General features: G+C 39.1%; 1 protein-coding gene across 1 annotated transcript in view; it reads left to right on the top strand.

Annotated features, from left to right (window-relative positions):
* Positions 1-20,124, top strand: part of LOC104469243 (mucin-2-like) — a gene marked incomplete at its 3' end in the record, with an annotated part of 28,283 nt that extends 8,159 nt beyond the window's left edge. The window contains exons 10-31 of the mRNA XM_010083686.1: positions 596-700; positions 1,713-1,782; positions 3,556-3,693; positions 4,275-4,439; positions 5,045-5,139; positions 6,078-6,208; positions 6,825-7,091; positions 7,997-8,043; positions 8,324-8,430; positions 8,850-9,001; positions 9,958-10,096; positions 10,671-10,781; positions 11,096-11,275; positions 12,318-12,557; positions 13,759-13,915; positions 14,582-14,710; positions 15,775-15,922; positions 16,814-16,848; positions 17,080-17,154; positions 17,767-17,796; positions 18,158-18,697; positions 19,930-20,124. Coding sequence (XP_010081988.1) covers positions 596-700; positions 1,713-1,782; positions 3,556-3,693; positions 4,275-4,439; positions 5,045-5,139; positions 6,078-6,208; positions 6,825-7,091; positions 7,997-8,043; positions 8,324-8,430; positions 8,850-9,001; positions 9,958-10,096; positions 10,671-10,781; positions 11,096-11,275; positions 12,318-12,557; positions 13,759-13,915; positions 14,582-14,710; positions 15,775-15,922; positions 16,814-16,848; positions 17,080-17,154; positions 17,767-17,796; positions 18,158-18,697; positions 19,930-20,124 — 3,256 coding nt within the window. The remainder of the gene's footprint in view (positions 1-595; positions 701-1,712; positions 1,783-3,555; positions 3,694-4,274; positions 4,440-5,044; positions 5,140-6,077; positions 6,209-6,824; positions 7,092-7,996; positions 8,044-8,323; positions 8,431-8,849; positions 9,002-9,957; positions 10,097-10,670; positions 10,782-11,095; positions 11,276-12,317; positions 12,558-13,758; positions 13,916-14,581; positions 14,711-15,774; positions 15,923-16,813; positions 16,849-17,079; positions 17,155-17,766; positions 17,797-18,157; positions 18,698-19,929) is intronic.
* Between the last annotated feature and the right edge of the window lie 253 nt (positions 20,125-20,377).

Here is a 20,377-nt window from a genome sequence, read left to right as displayed (position 1 = left end):
AACAGCTGTGAATTGTTATTTTATTCCATTTTTATTGGATGAGGGAAGCAGAAATGCTAAAAGCTGTCCTGGAAAATTCAGGAAGGGCTGTAATAGCCCTAGGGGGGGAGTTGGGCACTGACTGCAACGGGTGGTTAACTCAGTTGGATAGCAGACTGTGTATGCTGTCATTGTCCAGTGGAGTCCTTCATATACAAGGAATCAAAGGATCACTCTGGCTGCGTGGATAGGTAGACTGCAAAAACTGGCAGTTCTCAGGGTGAGAAGCTCTCAGCCAGACTTGTAATAGCTGTCTCTGTGACTGTCAAAGTCATCTAGGGAAAGGAGCTCAGCAGCTTTTTCATTCATGTGTCCCTGAAATATCTGGTGCCTGTTCTTCTAGAGAATGGCAAAGATCTTGTTGAACTAGAAACCATACCACAGATTTTTTTTTGAAAGACAGATCAGCTTCCAGAGCCAGCGCTGAAATGGTGGTCTTAGAAGCTAAGTTCTATAGCAATTGTTATTGTAACTGATTACTTTAGTCTTTGTTTTGTAAATTGTCTTCTGAGATGTTTGATTGGACTAATGGACATTTATTTCCCTGTGGTTGTAGGGTACTGTAAATGACAGCCATGTTCTCCTGGCAGAGCTGGCTCCCTGTGGCTCCAGGCAGACCTGTTTGAAGAGTGTTGTGCTGTTAGTAGATCACAAAAAAAATGTAAGTGTTCTGTGGGTTCTGCCAGGTATGTTGAAAAGTAGCATATTTCCCTTACTGTGAAGCAATAACTAATTCTTCTGGAGTCACTCTTGTGGATAGATAAGGCACCTCAGACAGGCTGAAAAACAACTCAGGCTTCTGCCTCAAGAACTCAAAATAGACCCAAACTGAATAAAAGATGAGATTCAAATAAGCTGACATTTTCCCCTGTTCCCTTCTCTACTCTTCGCTACATGATTATTCTCCCTGTATTCCAGGCTGGCTGGAAGTGACAGTACCATTATTCCTCCTCTCACAGGATTTTACTTTATTCAGATTTAATTTTATAGATCTAATTAGGTCTTTTTTTAGAAGAGATCTCATCTTAGACTGTTGATACAACCTAACCTTCTTAAATGTTTGTATTTTCATTCACTTTAGCATTCTGTTTGATTATAGAAATATCTGTACTATATTTATACATAATTTTACATACATGTAGACATAATTTTCCTCCTGTGTTTCTGATCTTCCTTGTCCTTGTCAGGATAACTAAAACAAAACCAAACCAAATCAAAACCCCATCATTTTGTGTTTCTGTATGTACAGACTAGCATACTATGAGGAAGGTTAACAAACTGCTTTGTTACTGTGCCAGAATCATGCTAAACCATTACACTGAAGCTGTGGCACATGCTTTTATAGGGAATAGGAACTTGCTATATAGATCCTGAAGGCCCAGTATTTCTTTTTGCTTGCTGAAACCAAGGTACCTGATACAAACAAGCTTTGCATTTGTTGCTGCTGTAAATTGTCATAGGCAGGTGTAGGTGAAACACTGAATAGCAAGACCGAACCTTACTTGTATCCTGCAGGTCTGCTGCCACATTCAATTTTCAGACAGATTCTTCCTTTCAGAGATTTGAAGTTCTAGTTGCAGTCTAAATATCTCCCCTCTTACTGGTTTGGTTTATTTCAATTCCTCTTACTCCCAGTACCTGAAACCTCACTGATTCTGTTTGCTCTTATACAGGTGGTGGTTTTCAGATCAGATGACACTGTGTTACTCAATGAGATGACAGTGAACGTGCCTCATGTGTCAGGTAAGGCATGCAGCCTTGTGTGTCATGTGTCACACACCTGATGTCTCATGTGGGGATGTATTTTTTCAAAGGCAGATATGGAAAGGAGGCGTATTAAATTTGTTCAGATTTTGCCACAACTTGAGGATGAATGTGACTGAATAGCTGTCACTGAGGATTTCATTGGTAGACTGACTGTATGCAGTGGATGATTGAAAAAACTTCCCTTTCACTTTTTTCATACATCTTGAATATACTTTAACATGTAGCTTGAGAAAGAGGAATTGTCATGGCTTAAATTCAAAGCAGATAACTTAACCTGCCTATAAAGATGGGTATTTAGCACTTTCCAAGTCTGGCTACACAGTATGGGCATGTCCTGGCTCTCCATCATGGTGAGGCTCAGGCATGTCTACCCCACTCCACTTCCTCCCCATGCTTTGTTTTATTCCTGTGGGAAGAAAGCCTGGCAGAAATTAACTGCTCTATTTTCAGGTCAACCAGGGCAGGAAAGAAGAATGTACTGTGTAGTACCCTCTCATCCTCCCAGCTACTTGAGACTTTAGCATCTTTTTATATGATCAGTGGATAAAGGCAGACACTTCCAGAGGCTAACTAAGATTATCTAATTTAGGAGCCTAACTTCTGGCAGAAAGTGACTATCAGACAGCAACTGTGAGCTCCGGGAGTAATTTTTAAAAGGAGTGTGGAACTTCTCTTTGTCACTGCTTTTCAGATATGTCCAGGCAGCACCCTGACACAGTATGTGTTGCTGCTTATTTACTGGTCTGTTTGCAGATGGCAAGTTACTTGCAAGAAAGTCTTTATCTGAAAGGACAAGTATTCATGGCATGATATGTTCATGAATGCTTCTGTAAAGAGAATTACAGTCTATAGCTGAAAGTTTAGAGAAATGAATGTGCTCTAGGCAATAAAACAGACCATTTAATAAGCAGATTAAATAGATAAATAGGGCATATAAAAATAGATTTGCTATAAGAATTTTGTTAGACAGTAGGGTTTTTTTTTTTTATTATTTTAGCAAAGCTTTTGATACTGCCTCTCATGGTATACTTCTGGACAAAATGTCCAGCACACAGCTAGACAAATCCTTATGTAATACATTGGGTCAACAATTGTCTGACAGGTCAGGCTCAAAGAGTTATAACAAATGGGGTTACATTGGGCTGACGGCCAGTCACCAGTGGGGCTCCCCAGGGCTCAATTTTAGGGACAGTGCTCTTAATGCTTTTATAAATGGTCTGGATGCAACAGTCAAATGTACATTAACTAAGTTTGAGGATGGTACTGAATTAGTAGGAGCGGCTGTGGACTCCCTCAAGGGTAGCGAGGCCTTACAGAATGATCTGGAGAGACTAGAGCTGGGCAGTCACCAGCTGTATGATATTTAACAAGAGCAAGTGCTGGATTCTGCACCTGGAGTGGGGCAATCCTGGTCATACATATACGTTGGGGGATAAGAGGCTGGAGAGCAGCCCCATGGAAAGAGATCTGAGGGTTCTGGTCCCTGGAAGAGACTCTTGAGGGAAGTGGTTACAGCACCAAGCCTGTCAGAGTTAGGAAGAGCATCTGGATGACTCTCTTAGTCATATGGTTTAGTTTTAGGACCAGCATTGTATCTAGATGACCAGCGATTTTTAGAGGAACAAAATGATTAATTTGATCCTGATCTCAGAGTTTTCATGGCAGATGATACCTTAGAAGCTAATAAGAAATGTTTCTTTCGGCACCCTGTGTGTGTGTTTACTGCACAGATCATGTTTTGTTTTTCAGCCAGCTTCTCAATCTTCAAGCCGTCTTCCTACTACTTTGTTGTGCAAACTTCTTTTGGGCTTCAGCTGCAGATCCAGTTGTTTCCAGTCATGCAGCTGTTTGCAACTGTGGATCAATCAATCCAAGGAAATCTTCAAGGCAAGTGTCTATTCAAGAGGGAAGCAAAGTCATGCTTGTTCCACAGCTGAAGAGTCATGTATTCTTTACACGGGTGATAATTCATGCTATTTATTGATTCAAGAGGAGGAAACTCTTTTGGAGAAACCAAAACATTGGAAGAGAATTGACTGAAGCAAACTAGAAATGTGTTTTTATGATTTCATATTGAAGTGACCCATCACTCCAGTTCTTGTATATAAATGATTCTTAGAATATTCCTTACTTTTCTGTTCAGTTTAATTTTTAACTATTGGCAAAACCATGCTTTTGGTGCATTTTGCAGTTTTAATATCATCAGAAAGCATAAAAAATACAGCTTAGGGCAGTGATTTCCTGAGGCAAAGATACCTTCATGAATACTATTCTTCTCAAGAGGTTGAAGATTTAAAATAGGGCTCCTAAATCTGCGGTACTTGTAGTATGCATTAATATTGAGGTGGAATAATCAGGTGTAAGAACTTCTCTTTTTAATGTTTGTGATCAGTTGTCCCTTTCCCTTTGACGTTTTAGAATGAGAATGAGTAATAATTAGGTAAAATTTTCACTTTCTTTTCCAATAGGTCTTTGTGGAAACTTTAATGGAATGGAAGGTGATGACTTTAAAACAAGCAGTGGGCTGGTAGAAGCTACAGGATCTGCCTTTGCTAACACATGGAAAGCTCAGTCCACCTGTCCAGACCAGGCAGAAAAGCTGGAAGACCCCTGCAGTCTCAGCATTGAGAGTGGTAAGCACACTAGTGTCAGATGGTTGGCTTCTGCCAGAATGAGCAGCGTTTGCTGTATATTGCTGCAACAGGTGTGTAAGGGTTGTAGTGGGGCACTGAAGTTTTTTTAGAGGACTATCAAATTAATAATTAATTTCTGCAAGTGTGTACACACAGCCGCTCTGATTTCCCATCAAATTGAAATGAAAGTTTAGGGGGTGATTGTAGAGGAATGCTGAGCTGGAAGATAGGGAAGCAAAGCCATTAATTTATATTACCTGCAAAGGCAGCTTGTATTTCCTGGTATTATTTATCACTATGCTTAACTTAGCTTTGTGGTTCCCAAATAGAAAGGGCTGTTACAATTCCATGTAGACAAGTTGCAGCAGTAAGATACCATTTTTGATTTTGTGATTGGTTGTCTCTTGCTAGATAACTGAATCGGAGAATAGAAATGTATGTGCAGTGATTGCATGTAGTTTCTCCACTCAAAGTGCACACAGTTCTCTCGTTTGTACTGTTGCATTGCACTTATGTGACAGCATAACTAGACATGGCACAAGGACAGTAAGTGAATGTAATGAAGATAATGATATAGTTTCATTTTTCTCCTTTTTTTTTTGCAGCAAATTATGCTGAGCATTGGTGTTCTTTGCTGAAAAACTCTGAAGGTCCTTTTGCAAGATGTCACTCAACCATTGATCCTTCAGAATACTATAAGGTATTGTAATCTTGTGCTCTTTTTAGTACTACTTTATTTCAGATGGATGACTGTAGACGTTTATCATTGTTCAAACATTTGAGATACTACTGAGTAGCTTGCCCATAAGACACTGGTGAAGTTTTTGCAGGGATTAACTGAGGCATCATAGCATGCATCCGAAGTATCTCCTACAGTGAGATTCTTATGGAGTGCTGCTTAAGAAAAAGGTAAATTTGTTCTTCTGGTTTCTTATGTTTTTTATTTAATGTAATTCTTTGTTGGATTGGATTTTTGAGCTGGAGGAAAGATTCAAGACATGCCGGTGTGCACAGACAGTGTAAGTCTGGCCTTCTTACATATTAGTTGCTATTAAGTCAGAAAAAAAAAAAGGTAACTATTTATTAAGTTTCCTGTGTTGTTTGGAATGTAACACCAAATCATTTTCATGCCAGAATGTCCATGGTTTCTTTTTCCTCTGTGCTCATCACTGTTGAGTGGTAAGGGAGGCTTACCTGGGCAAAAAAGAAGAAAGTCCTACGTCTTTGCTCATACCTGGAACTCAATCTGAGCTCAAATTTTGTAAAGATCCTCATAGATCTGGTTAATACTTTGCCATTATGATTTTTAATTTATATGTATCTCTGCCTTTCTAAGCTGTAACTGAGAAAGAATGGTATCAAAATCCTTTAAGATAGGTGGTGTTAGGACGCTGGCTACTCTTCAAAGGTTCAAGAGGCTTGGCTTAGATTAGGATAAGCATCCAAACATTTTCTTTGTGTATGAAATGAAGCGTAACTTTCAGTCTCTTGTCTTTGTCCATTCCTTCCATTGTTCTCTGATCATGGGTATTAATAAAAACAATGTCAGAAAAAGGACACATGGTATTTCATAGCAACTGAGTTGTAATTGCCAACTGGATTCCTGTGGGCTTACTGACCCTTTCGTTCTTTTTTCAGAGATGTAAATATGACACCTGCCTCTGCGAAAACAGTGAAAAATGCTTGTGTGCTGCCCTGTCCTCTTACTCAAGAGCCTGTGCGTTCAAAGGGATCATTCTGGGAGGCTGGAGAGACAGTGTCTGCAGTAAGTGGTGGAACTGTAATCCCCGTGGAATTCATTAGCCACCCGAAATAAGCAGGTTCTCTCTGAACTTGATTGTCAATGATCTCAATGTTAAGGGGTTCTGGAGTATTTTAGAAATGTCTAATGGACTGAAAAGTAGCAACGCTTATAACATTTACAATTTCATGTGATATTCTTTAGCTGTCATTTGTTCATGGCATATTTAAAAGTAGAAAGCAATATTTTTTACTTGCACCTTCTTTCTCCAGTTTAAATAATAATGCTGTCTCTGTCTTTGACTAATGGAATCCCAGCCATCATGGCTTTTACATTTTCTTTGCCTATCACTGTCTTGATTTATCATTTTGCTTGCTTTTCATCAACAATATTGTTGAGACTAGGAGTTTCTTATATTGTGATCTCTCTCTGATTATCAGTATGTGAAACAAATATGGGTATGAAAGTAGTAACTAGCAGTTAAAAAGAAGCAAAGTTAGGCTAGAATTACTTGTGACGTAGGATATTTTTGTACTTTAATAAAATCTAAGGGAGTATTTTTACCATTACATGCTGCACAGCCAAAGAAACCAAAATGGAAATGTCAAGGTTAAATTGTCCATCCTGCAACCCTTATTTATCAGTTTGCTTATTTTCCCTCCAGCGTCTACCTGCCCAGGAAATCAAATCTTCCTCTACAATCTTACAAAGTGCCAGCAAACCTGTCGTTCCCTTGCTAATGGTGAAAAACATTGCTTGCAAGACCTTGCTCCTGTGGATGGCTGTGGTTGCCCAGATAACACATACTTGGATAACCAGGATAAGTGTGTGCCTGTCTCCGAATGCCCATGTTATTACAGGGGATCATACCTGGAACCAGGGAGATATGTCACAGAAGATGGAGAACGTTGGTATGTTTTATTGTGGCTTCTTGTTTGTGGGGATAAATGCTCTTCTAAAATTTGCTTATTAGGTATAAGCTACTGAGCTTTTTTGGTGCTTTAATGAACATCTGTAATATGTTTCACACCATCTTTATGCTGAGCAAATCATCATCCTGTTGCAATGTAATTTATTAATGAATTGCAGCTTTTTTGGAGGTGTGAGTACTGACCTTCACAGATGAATGTTACTCTGAAGCTGCACTTTTAATAGAGCTTCGTTGAGTAGAGGAGTAAAAGCAAGATAAAAGACCAGCTATAATGTTATGTTGTTTTTTCCTTTTCTGTCAGAGACAAATTGCTTGTGTTTTCCACTGGAAGAATATCCCCTTAATATGTATTTACCGTAGCATAGGCTTTTGAAAGCAACTTTCACAATTCTGATATTTTTTTGTCATTAACTCCGACAACTGTTTGCTGTGTGAATCATCAGTACAAACTGTGAAATACTTCTCTTATTTGGCAGATGAAGCATACAGGCCAACAAATTTGCAGCAAATGAGTTGAACAGGCATGAAAATATACTGTGTATCCAATTGAAGGCTCTGATTTAAATTGTCATTATTATCTGTTTCCTTATTATCTGTTTCCTTAGTTGTCAAAAACCATAGTATTAAGGATTAATAGAATAGGTGTCATTCCTTAAAACATAACCTTTCTTTGCATTACACCTAAGGTGTTGCTACACTTTTTTTCTCCAAGTGAAAATTAATGAGTGTGCTTCAATAGACTTCACCTTGAAATATCAGAACAACTTAGGCAAGACATCTCTGATAAACACTCTCAAATGTATGAAAACAAATCCTTAGACTTAAATTGAAGACACTGAGCTGACTGTGTTTTTTAATTTCTGTCTTACTTCACTTCTTTTCTAGTGTTTGCCGAAATGCAAAGGTCGAGTGTACATCAGTGACACCGATCAGTAAGTGACTTTCTGTAAAGTAAAAAAAATAAAAACCGTAACCCAACCTGCAAACCCAAACCTGCACTTTCCATTTGAATTCTCCATTTGTTTCATTTGCATGTTTGTTTTTTCTTTCTGTGGAACAGTTATGCATTTTCACTTTGTTCTGTCTTCACTGAGCCTCTTTTTTTCACAGGGATATATGTACCCTGAGATCTCTGTCTCAGTAACTACCATCTTTCACACACATTTCTTTTGCCTTTTCTTGATAAATCTAAACCAACAATTGTCCTTTCAGCATGCCCTTCTAACAAGATATACTTGGACTGCGACGCCAACACATCCACAGAGGGGACTTCGCAAACGCCTGTACAGCTTAGCTGTCATACTCCTCAAAATGATCATGTATGTATTCAGTTTTTCTCCATGTTATGTTTCCTTTGTTCTGTTTTCTTTAAATTACACAATGCAACACAGAAAATGCAGTTGTAGCTAACAGTTTATTTCTCTTTCACCTAATCTTCCTTTCTTTTTTCCCCCATGATATTACTCTGTTGACAGTTTTATGATGATTCCCCTTGTGGTTTCCCTCTCCTTTTCCTTTTTACTGTGCCTTCAGTAGAGTGATCCCTCCCAAATGAAATACGATTTGGGTTCTGAGAATCAAAAAAGAAAAGAAAAACATTAGAAACCTAGATGAAAAACCTTGTAAAACTAATCAATATTAGGCTGTTTGGTTATAAATGCAGTTTTCCCAGAGTGATTATGAAGAAGTGGAAGAAAAATGCAGTGCTTTTCCATAAATTTCTCCTTCTATTCCTTAGTCACAGACAGTGTGTATCTCAGGCTGTGTGTGTCCTGAAGGTCTATATGATGATGGGAGAGGGGGCTGTGTTGAGAAGGAGGACTGCCCATGCGTCCATAACAACCTGTGGTATTCTTCTGGACAAGAGATAACAGTGGACTGCAACACCTGGTAAGTAATGATTTTATACTCTCTTCTAGAATATATCCTATGCAATAAATTAATAGTCATGTCCAGGCTTATCTTCTACAGAGGCTGTGATGGATGCAAGCATAAAGCCTTATTTTCAGGCATACTTTTTGCTATCTGAGAAAATACAGATTGTTCTGAAAATATTGGGGTAATAGCTACCTCTGTTTCATAGAATCATAGAATCATAAAGGTTGGAAAAGACCTCAAGGATCATCAAGTGCAACTGTCAACCCAACGCCACCTAAACCATGTCCCGAAGCACCACATCGACACGTTTCTTGAACCCCTCCAGGGATGGTGACTCCACCACTGCCCTGGGCAGCCTGTTCCAATGCCTGATCACTCTTTCTGTGAAGAAATTTTTTCTAATCTCCAGCCTAAACCTCCCCTGGTGCAACTTGAGGCTGTTTCCTCTTGTCCTGTCACTTGTTACTTTAGAGCAGAGCCCAGAACCCCCCTCACTGCCCCCTCCTTTCAGGTAGTTGTAGAGAGTGATGAGGTCTCCTCTCAGCCTCCTCTTCTCCAGACTAAACCCCCCCAGCTCCCTCAGCCACTCCTCGTCAGACCTGTGCTCCAGACCCTTCCCCAGCTTTGTTGCCCTTCTCTGGACCTGCTCCAGCCCCTCAATGTCCTTCTTGTGGTGAGGGACCCAAAACTGAACACAAAGTTTTGAGTAGGCATCTCTTGTTGGGAAAGTACACTCATTTTTTAAATAGAAATACTATGAGATCTAAAAAGGCCAGAGTTAAAAATCATGTTAGAGGCTTAAAAGCAGGCTAAACTATTGACATTGAGATTTAAAACACTCTAACACTGAAATGGGTATTGTGCACATTATCACATTGCATCAGGTAGCTGCTTGGTTTGTTCTGCAGTTTTCCAAACAGCATAATCTTGGTGAGATCTGAAAATTCAACTCTTCTGGTCTCTTGTAGTATCTGCCAACAAGGATCTTGGAATTGCACAGAAGAGGCATGCTTTGGGACTTGTATGATATACGGAAGCGGACATTATATCACCTTTGATGGAAAATTCTATGATTTCGATGGGAACTGCGAATATGCGGCTACTCAGGTAATGCTCATCAGGGGGGCTGAAATTGCATCCAATTGCCTTGAAGATCCACTTTCATCTTTGCTTTTGTCATTCATTATTGCCTGCCGTCACTATTCCTGAGATTTTTACACCTTCTGCCAAGATAAATTCTGTATTTTCAGTGCAGGTGATCTGTGTGAATGGTTTTTTTTTCCTGATACTGTGGTCATAAATTGTATGTAACAGGACTATTACTATTATGCAGTGAGAGCTAAGAGTTCATTAGCAGTTGTGAAATAAATCAAAATTCCAAGTTTACAACACAAAGATATTTTTATTTAAAGATATTTTCCTCATTTGGTTTTGTTTTCCTGCTTGTTTCCCAGGTTTTGCCACACGTGAGACTGTATTAACTCTTTGTATGTATGCAAAGATGTATGTGTGTATTTTTGTGCATCTGTAGAAATATAGGTATGTAGGATTTCACATATGAAGCAGCAGTAACTATTTATAAATTGTGGAGATGGAAATGATTGTAATTCTTATTACATTTAACTAAAAATTAAATATTCTACCTAATTTTCTTATGCTCATTTTTTTCCTTTTTCAATAGGATTTTTGTGGTGACGGAAATTCCGGCGGCTCATTCAGTATCATCACAGAGAATGTCCCTTGTGGAACTACAGGAGTCACCTGCTCAAAGGCTATTAAAATGTTTCTAGGGGTGAGTAATGGTACTCAGCAAGTATATAGCAGTATTCAAGTATTTCTCAAAAAAGTAACACTCCAAAGCCACATCCTTAGAAGTGGCTATACCAAGTAAAGGTTAGAGGTCCTATCAAATTAATCTGTAAAGTTGTAGATGCTCAGGTACTGACATCTTTCTCAAAAAAAGGTGCTACATCGCTTTCTGTCATCTTGGAAAGCTACCCCAGACTTTGAGCGATTTATTTCTGATGACTTGTATTGTTATGAGTGTCTAACATTTTACCTCATCATAAAAGTTAGTGTTATAATATTTCTCTTTTTACCTTTCAGAAAACTGAACTGAAATTGGAGAACAAGGATTACAAAGAAATTCAGCGCGATGTTGGTGATGATGTGCAGTATTGGAACAGGACAGTTGGCCTCTACCTCGTTATTGAGGCTAGCAATGGTGTGATGCTTATCTGGGATAAGAAAACGACAGTTTTCATCAAGCTGACCCCTCATTACAAAGTTAGTACCTGTCTGTCTTTCTGAAGTAGTCATACGGATAGCTAAGGAAACACGAATGTTCTTTAATTCTGATTCTATGTTTAATCCCTATATCCCCTGCACAGTGATGATTAGCTTGCATTATTCCTATCACAGCTTGCAGAGGTGGTGCTGGAGTTTCTTACAGTCCATCACAATGCATTGCAGAGGATGCATAGCATATGATTGCAATAAAGCTAAACGTCTAAGGCATCCTGAGTTTGTGAATGTAAAGAGCCAAGCATCAAAAGTAATAATTTAGGGGATGTGGACTGACTGTACATGCACTTGGAAACCTCCATGGAATCTCAGTCCTGAGTTGAAACCAAGCTCCCTATGCAATGTATGGAGATGCTTTGGTTTTCTCAAAATCATCATGCTGACTTACAGAGTACTGAATTCACTGGGCTGAATGAGGAGGTGTGGGGTTCTATAAACAGGGACATACTGCTGTTTGAAGGGGCTGATGTATCTTAAATAGCACTATCAAAAATTCACTATTGTGGGTAAATTGATAAATTCTTTCTTTTGAGAAAAATGAGTCCCTATCTTTTTTTTTTTTTTTTTTTTTTTTCCCCATGGATGAAGAAATGGTGCTCATTATATTAGAAGCTTTTAATAAAAACAGTTTTGAGCAGAATGAAATTCCCTCAGGCTTATACTAATAGCTGAGTTATGATAAATTAGGAATGGAAAATAAGTCAGTTCTTCTCATCTGAAAGAGGCTTAGCCACTCTTAATGTTATAAGTTGGATGAAGGACCACAGAGACATGGAAATATAAACTAGATATAATCGGTTTCAAGGAGGGAAGACATGGCAGCTGACAAGTTTGCTGAGTACATGGACAAATAAAGGTTTGGTTTCTGTACAAATGATTTGGAAGTAAAGGTGAAAATGCACCACTTACATGGAGAGTCAGCTGTTCTTTTTAGTGTCAGTTTTTTGCTCTTACTTTACTAGAGTCTATTTCTCACTGCCATGGTACATTTAAAAGCTGTGGATATGTTAATTTCCTTTTCCAGGGCAAAGTGTGTGGTCTGTGTGGCAACTTTGATGACAAATCAATCAATGATTTTACAACAAGGAGTGGGCTGCAGGAAGCTAATGCTCTGACGTTTGGGAATTCCTGGAAACAGTCTTCCATGTGCCCAGATGTCACACAGGAGATTAAGCCCTGTGACGTGAAACCACATCGGAAGTCCTGGGCGGAGAAAGAATGCAGCATCATCCAGAGTGAAGTCTTTAAAATCTGTCACTCCAAGGTTTGTAGAGAGCTGTAGGTGATGGGACAGCACAGTGCATTTCTGTTACTGCAGAAGCAGAGAGATCTTCAGAAATGACTGAAGAGATGGTTAAACAGAGTAATCTTCAATTCAGTCTTCAGCACAGCTGCAGGTGTCAGCACATTCCAGCTAGCCTAAGTAGTTTGAGTACCTGTGGCAATGGGACTGCTTAAGTAGTGGTGCCCTCCTGGCTGTACAAGCCCCTGTTCATCACCACAGTTTCACTGCTGCTTCTGCGCATATTAGCTTAATAAATCTAACCCGAACAGGTCTGTGTGTACTGCTGTTGCACTATCTCTTCTCGAGAGACTGTCAATACTGTAAGTTCTGAAAGGCCTTGTGATCATCAGCCCTGTCTTCTGACTACACTTGAAAGGTGGCTGTTGAACAGACCACTGCTGCTGGTAATATTCAACCCACAGACGGGATCTTTTTGGAAATCACTGATATTGTGCGGTTTAGACGGGCTTAGCTGCTAGTACTGTGCCCCCAAATTGTCATAGCATACACTGTGTCAGGCACACAGCTTCCAGAGCACAGCGCACAGGAAGCACACCTCTATTTCTTGCGTCTCTTCACCTGAAATATGGTGACGTTAACAATAGCTTGTTCTTAACTCACAGTGTAAAAGTCACAAAGAATTCTTAATATCATTAACTTAATATGTTTCTATGTTGATTCCTTCAGCAGCTAAAATCCATTCTGTTTCTCCTCCTGCAGTCCCAAGCAAAAAAGTGGGAATGTTTTGCTAATATGTCATTGGATAAACTCCAAAAACTGGCAAGCACAAATTCTCTGCTTCGTATTTGCTGTGAAGTGCAGCCTTTCTGATATTGCTCACCACTTGCTTGGCAAAGCTTGCTGGAAGGTAGTGCTTCATTGGCATCAGTCCAGCTTGGTTTTGAGAACAGTAAAATGGAACTCTGTTAGAAAATGTGCGCACTGCCACGGACTCTTATTTTATTTTTTCAGTCATAGCAAATTATGAATGTGCTATATTACTTTACGTCTATTATTATCCAAAGTTTGTTAAGCAGCTTCAAGCCTAGAATGTTTGTTTGAGATTTGATTGTTCTTAGAAACAGTCTCATTCCTGCCCAGCTCAGTTCTTATATCTCAAGAGCTTTCTCAGCTCACTAGTTTTGGAGATAACCTGGGGCATCATTTCTTTGCGCAACAGGTGGACCCAATTCCTTTCTATGAAGCTTGTGTTCATGATGCCTGCTCTTGTGACAGTGGTGGAGATTGTGAGTGCTTCTGTTCGGCAGTTGCTGCATATGCTCAAGAATGTACCAAGGCTGATGCCTGTGTTTTCTGGAGAACTCCTGATATATGCCGTGAGTAACAGTTAAACACGATTGTATGTTTCTGGCTGCTGTCAGAAAGCCTATCAAATAAACCATGAACACTATCCCTGCAAGGTCGTGCTGGCTATGCAGTGCAATTTATTTTCACAGTGTATCAGGGAACAAGCAGAAGTAGTAAATTTGTATATTTCAATTATCTTTTATTCAGCCTGGCTTTTATTTCCTTTCTCTTTTCACTTGTCTTCTTTTCTCTACTTTTCTTATCAAGGCTAGGTTTCAAGTCATGCTTCCATGTGCTTGATAATTGGGGAACTGCAACTCCTGTTATCTTTCTCATCTTTTTTTCCAATTATTCAAAATTTTGTTTTAGCAAAAGTATATAGAAGTACTCCTGTGTAGATGAACCTAATCAGTATTGAGGTGACTCTCAGCCCACGTGATTCGTCAAGGTAGAACTATTTTGAATATACTGCAGGGTTTTTTAGGAGTTTGTTAGTAGCTAGGGAATAAAAATGCTCTCAGAAATCTACCTTTAATTTTAAATTAAAATTGACACTAGAAGTTCAGGTCCTACACCTCAAGAGAAATTTTGCTGCCTTAATGTGGAGATTCATTTAGCTTGTACCTTTGCAGACCTGATCAGAGCTGCATTCTGGCTACCATGTTTTTAATCAGCTTCTCTGTTTTTCTCATCAGCGATATTTTGTGACTACTACAACCCTCGGGATGAGTGTGAATGGCACTATGAGCCGTGTGGCAGGCAGATCATGACCTGCAGGATGATTAATAATGTCACCACCAACTTTTCAGTACCATACCTGGAAGGTAATAAATTCTTTGCCATTTTTGTGTTTTATTTCATATAACTTTGTCCAGGTATCATTTAATGAATATGGAATAGTCAGTCAGCCTGACAAGTTGTTCTTAAATCTGTTATCTTGAATTTGTCTCCAGTTTTGCATAAATGTTTCCTATAATGTAATTTATTATTTATTAACCTCAGTGGGTGATAGTTACGTTGCTGTCAGCCATAAAACTAGGTTATCTCTGCTTGGGTAACATCCTGAAACAGGTAAGATCATTACACCATTGTTATTTCACATCCCATCCTAAGGGCATTTTTGATACAGTCTGGCAGTGTGATGTGACTTTTAAGTACCAGTTAATTATATGGTAATTTAGATTATAGGCTATTTAGAACTCCAGTACAGTAGAAGGAGGAATTTATGTAATTAAGGATTGGATTTCATGAGAGGTTTTTTGGAAGCAGGACACAATATTTTTTATAAGTGTATCTACATGAAAAATGCAATGAGAATTGACAGATTATTAGTCCCTTGCAGGTAGGGTTTGGGTTGCTGGCCAAGGGTATGGAAAAATGTAGATAAACTATCTGTTTCGTGTGGAGATACCTGGTCTACTTAAGGCACATAGATAAGGTCTAGTGTTCCAGTAAATGTAGTGAAAAACCTGTTCATTAATGAATCCACTTCCATATTCTTCACAAAAATATTATTGATATATTGACATTACAATATCTGTAGAGATATAGGGATGTTTCTTCATTTTAAGATTACTAGCTGCCCGTAGAAGTTAATATAAATGAGGGGTTTCTCCAAGATCCTGAACTAGGAAAAACTGACTTCCCTAGTTTTCAAGACTAAGCTGTTACTTAATCCTCCTCACCCCGGTATTATCAATAAGAATTGTTCAATTTAATCTTTTGGAAAGCCTGTTTGTCCAAGGATTAATTTGAATTGGAAATTTTCAATTTCTTTCACTATGCTTGATTCAATGAGCATTATTTACCTTCAGAAGGTATCTTGTCATTGAGTTAACTCTTTATGCTTTTTCTTCATCCTGTATATTGTTCTACTTGTCATCAACAGGTTGCTACCCGAGATGTCCTAAGGACAAGCCTATTTATAATGAAGAGACCGAGGAATGTGTGCCTGAAGATCAGTGTGGGTGTTACGTCAATGGAATTCCTTATCGACCTGGGGACGAAATACCCACAGAACGCAACTGTACAAAATGGTATATCAAAAATGCAGAAAACATTTGCAGTTTATCAGGAAAGAATTTACGTATGCTTGAGCCCCTAATTGAGTTTACAAATTGCAAATAGAGATGCAACTAGAGATGCAACTTCAACTGAAGAGCTGGTATACTCTTGCATTTATCTATACAAATCAGGGGAACAGTGCTGTTTGTTCCAGTTGAGACTTAAACCCAGAAAATGCTCTACTTACCATATGTATAGATTCTAAACTTTTCATTCATAATTTTGCAAACCTGTAATAAACCAGATTTCAGGTTGATAGTGTCATTATAATAAAGGTATTAGCAAATTCATTAAATACACTCTTCGAAGTGTCATAAATGATATAATGGCATGAAACCTGGGTGTGTCTCTAGAACAACTTTTGATTCTCATGGCTCTTTGGGAAGAGAGGGGCTACTTTGCCTTGCGTTCTCACTTAAAACTAGGATTTCAAAATCACTGCAGTCTGAAATGATCTGTACTAGCCCTGAAAAAAATAGTTGAGTCCTAACTTCTCATTCCTAGAGCTTTACTAATGATAGCACTGGCATCTATGACTCCACATGGTGACCAGAGACCAAAAAAAACCCTGAGCTAGTTACAAGTTCACTGCTCTGAAAAACAGTTGTTATTGTATTATTGCAACTTGCAACACAAAGTGGTTCATGATGTTGTTTAAGATGTTGTGCTTAAAGAATGAAAGTGATGACTTAGTTTGAATGAAATAATCATAGGCAATATTGGAAAATATTACACCTACAAAAATATCTAGTAGTATGAATGAAGATCAAGTGACAAATTTCTATGTTTCTATGCTATTGGCTCTGATAACAGGTGCCATAAAACATCTGCAACCTTTTAATTTTTGAAAATTTTACTTTTAGTGTCTGTCGCGCTTCAGGATCTGTAGAGTGTACAGGTAAATAACATTTGTTTTTTTCTATGAATAAAAAAGAAAAAAAAAAGCATAGAACTGCTATGTCTGTCTCTGAAATAGTCTTAGTACTCATTTGGAATAATTCTTTCCAGTGCAAGTGAAAGTTGCCGCCAAAGAAAGGCAGCACTTTTGTTGAACCTTGCTGTTAGTATTTCTTGTTCAATTTCTTCCTCATGTCCCTTTATTCTTTCTCCCCATGTTCCATGCCTGCAGAGAGTTCTTGTCTGACAACTGTTTCACCTACAACCATTTCAACCTCCTTTCCTACCCCTACTCTTACCACCACAGGTAAGTCTTCAACAGAGATGTGCATCTAAAAATTATTTTCTTTGAGGAAAATACTTGAAAATGTACAAATGTATGAGCTTATAGTTGACATAGATAGAGCTATGCTTATGAATAGTTTTATCACACTACACTAAGAAAGATTTTTAATGCTTTGAGTTGATTTTCTTCTCATGGAAGAAATTGTAACTATAAATGTACAGGGTGCCTTCCTAATTCTGAAAAATGTGTTAGTATCTTAATATGCTGCAGGGATAGTAGAAGTTGTCTCAGTAGTCTCAGCAAAAAATAATAATTAGGATATTTAAAACTGCTATTACATTTATTTCTAAAACTTGCAGATGATGGAGTAATCTTTTTGTTTCTATTTCAGTTACCACTACAAGCCCTCCAGTAACAACTACATGTAAGTTTAAAATAGAAAACTAAGTTGTTAGAAAATATCAAAGGAACATTTAAAGGAAGAGTAAATTAAAGATGGCCACTACAGAAAAATATTTTTGAAGCTGAAATAAATAATCTTTTTAAATTGCAAAAATGTGATAAGTATAGACAGAAGAAAAACCTCTAAAGACTTCAACTTGGTGATGGAGTAATCTTTTTTTTTTATTTCAGTTACCACTACAGGCCCTCCAGTAACTACAAGTAAGTTTAAAATAGAAAACTAAGTTGTCAGAAAATGTCAAAGGAACATTTAAAGGAAGAGTAAATTAAAGATGGCCACTACAGAAAAATAGTTTTGAAACATGAAAAAATAATTTTTTTAAATTGCAAAAATGTGATAGGTACAAAAGACCTTTAAAGACTTCAACTTGGTGATTTTATTTTTATATGAAGCTTCCTGTTGAAACCCTGGTAATATAGAACCAATTTTAGAACTTTTTCTCTTGGAAAAATGACATGTTGCAGCGCATTTCTCTAGTCCGTAATGGAATAGATTAAAAAATCAACCTTCTCAGAATGTTCTCTGTAAGCTCAGATGCTGAATCTCTGTGTTTTCTTGCAGCTCCATGCTATGGATTCATCTGTGACTGGACTGAGTGGTTTGATGTTAGTACACCTGAAAAAGATGGTGGTGACTATGAAACTTACGATGCCATAAGAAATGAAACTGGAAAGCAAATATGCAAAGCTCCTGAAAAAATTCAGTGCAGGGCTAAAAAGAACCCTGATGCGAAGTTAGAGGATCTTGGTCAGAAAGTAAAGTGTGATGTTACATATGGACTAATCTGTAAAAATGAGGAGCAAGATGTAACTTTGTGGCAACGTTGCTATGATTATGAAATCAGGGTGAGCTGTTGTGAGTGGGGTGAAATTCCTTGTGAGACTACAACTGCACCGCCGACTACAACTGCACTGCCGACTACAACTACACTGCCAACTGCAACTTCAACCACCACCAGCACAACGGTATCAACCACCACCAGCACAACAGTATCCACCACCACTACAACGAGGCAGCCAACAACAATTACCACCATGCCTACACCCGCCCCAACACCCACTACAACCATCACCACCACCCCAGTACCTACAACCTCTCCAGGTATTTGGCAGATCAATCCTCTCTGCTCTTGCTTTGCCATAGGAGAAATAAAGGGATGCCAGCTACTAAAGGCATGCCATCTCCGTAGCTGATATTGAGCTAGCAAGAAGTGTTACTTATTCTTGTTGGGAGCTCTGTCCTTCTGCTGGAGAGAAGATTCCCAGAAGGACCTGTTGTACAAGATTAGAAAAAGCCTTGATTTAGAGTACCGTGTCTGGGTGGGGCTGTGCAGAATTTCTTCTCTTTCTCCTCCTGCTTTCCCTCTGTCAGTGCTAGTGCTTGTCTGTGGTTATAGATCAAGGAAGGAAGGATTCCCCTGGCAGGCTTTCAGGAACAATTTCACTCTGCAGGTTGCCGCTTGCTGTGAACTGTGGTCTTTGGTTGCTGAGAGCCACTGGTACTCTGTGAAACTCTGCATCAGGCTAACGTTGCACCACAGGGAAATGACATGACAATCGGGCACAAACAAATTCCTGTGCATACTTCCCTCCCAGCCCACAGCTTCCCCTCTCAGTTCTTACTCCATGAGACAGCAAGGTGTTCCAAGTAATAAGGCAGAGACAGAAAGCGTCACAGAGCCTTACTCCTCCTCATATCATACCCTTTGGTGGGTATTCTTCGTTCAGTGAGAAGCACAGTACAGCAACATCCGTAATATCTTTGCTAGGAAAGGATTGTTGTGACCCTGTCTGTTCACTGATTTGGAACACACTGCTTCCTGGGTCCAGAAAGGAAGGCCTACTGATAGAGGCCTTTACAGTGGTATGAGTGGGCAGACTGGGATAGGTTTGTGGCAGCTGCCTATATTGTAACTTCTGTTCAGCGCATAATGTGTGCCGCTCATGCATCTCCCACCTTTGTCTATATTCTTTGTCCCTGTAGTTTGTAACCTCAACTATGTACTTTCTGTGTGGGATCAGGGGTGGCAGTAATTGTTATACTTTCCTCGCAATAGCTGGTGGCAAAGCTACACCTAGGGTGAGATGTTGCCTAAATCAAAAGAACTCTGAGTAGTTTTTTCGTCCTCATGGCTCCGCCTAGGTTAGATGGATCCTGAACTGCTGGGAAGTCTTGCTTTAGCTGCTGTTGGACGTCATCGTTTAGCAGGAGAGAACGTACACAGCGGGACGTGTTGTGTGCGACGGGAGTGGGGCTTGTTTGTGTGGTACTGTCATTTCAGGCGTTGTTGGAGTACAGCTGTGCAGACTTTCTTCCCTTTCTTTTGAGCACAGTGTCCACTCCACACGAATCAACAACTATTCCCACGCCAACATCATCGAAACCTCCCACAAGCACCAGCACCACCAGCAGCACCCTAACAACAACGACGACTGTTCCTACCACATCAACACTGACCTCGACTACTACAAGCATGACCACGACACCAACAACAACCACCATAACCCCTCTCCCTACGACTACACCAAGTAATTCTCTGTCTTTGTTGTCATTTGTTGCCTTGCTGTGGGAGGAATCAAGCTTTATTGGCAGCTCAATGTGTGTCTGTGTTTTCGTACTCTGAGTAAGTGTAGTTGATGTCTTTTTCCAAAAAGAAATCATAGAATGATAGAATAGTTTGGGTGGGAATGGATGTTTTTAAAGACCTTTTAGTCCAAGCTCCCTAGTATGGGCAAGGACATCTTTCACTGGCTCAGGTTGCTCAGAGCCCCATTCAACCTG

This window comes from Pterocles gutturalis, unplaced genomic scaffold (genome assembly GCF_000699245.1).
Source record: "Pterocles gutturalis isolate BGI_N339 unplaced genomic scaffold, ASM69924v1 scaffold4715, whole genome shotgun sequence".
Classification (NCBI taxonomy): Eukaryota; Metazoa; Chordata; class Aves; order Pterocliformes; family Pteroclidae; genus Pterocles; species Pterocles gutturalis.
This window is presented reverse-complemented; position numbering and strand designations above follow the sequence as displayed.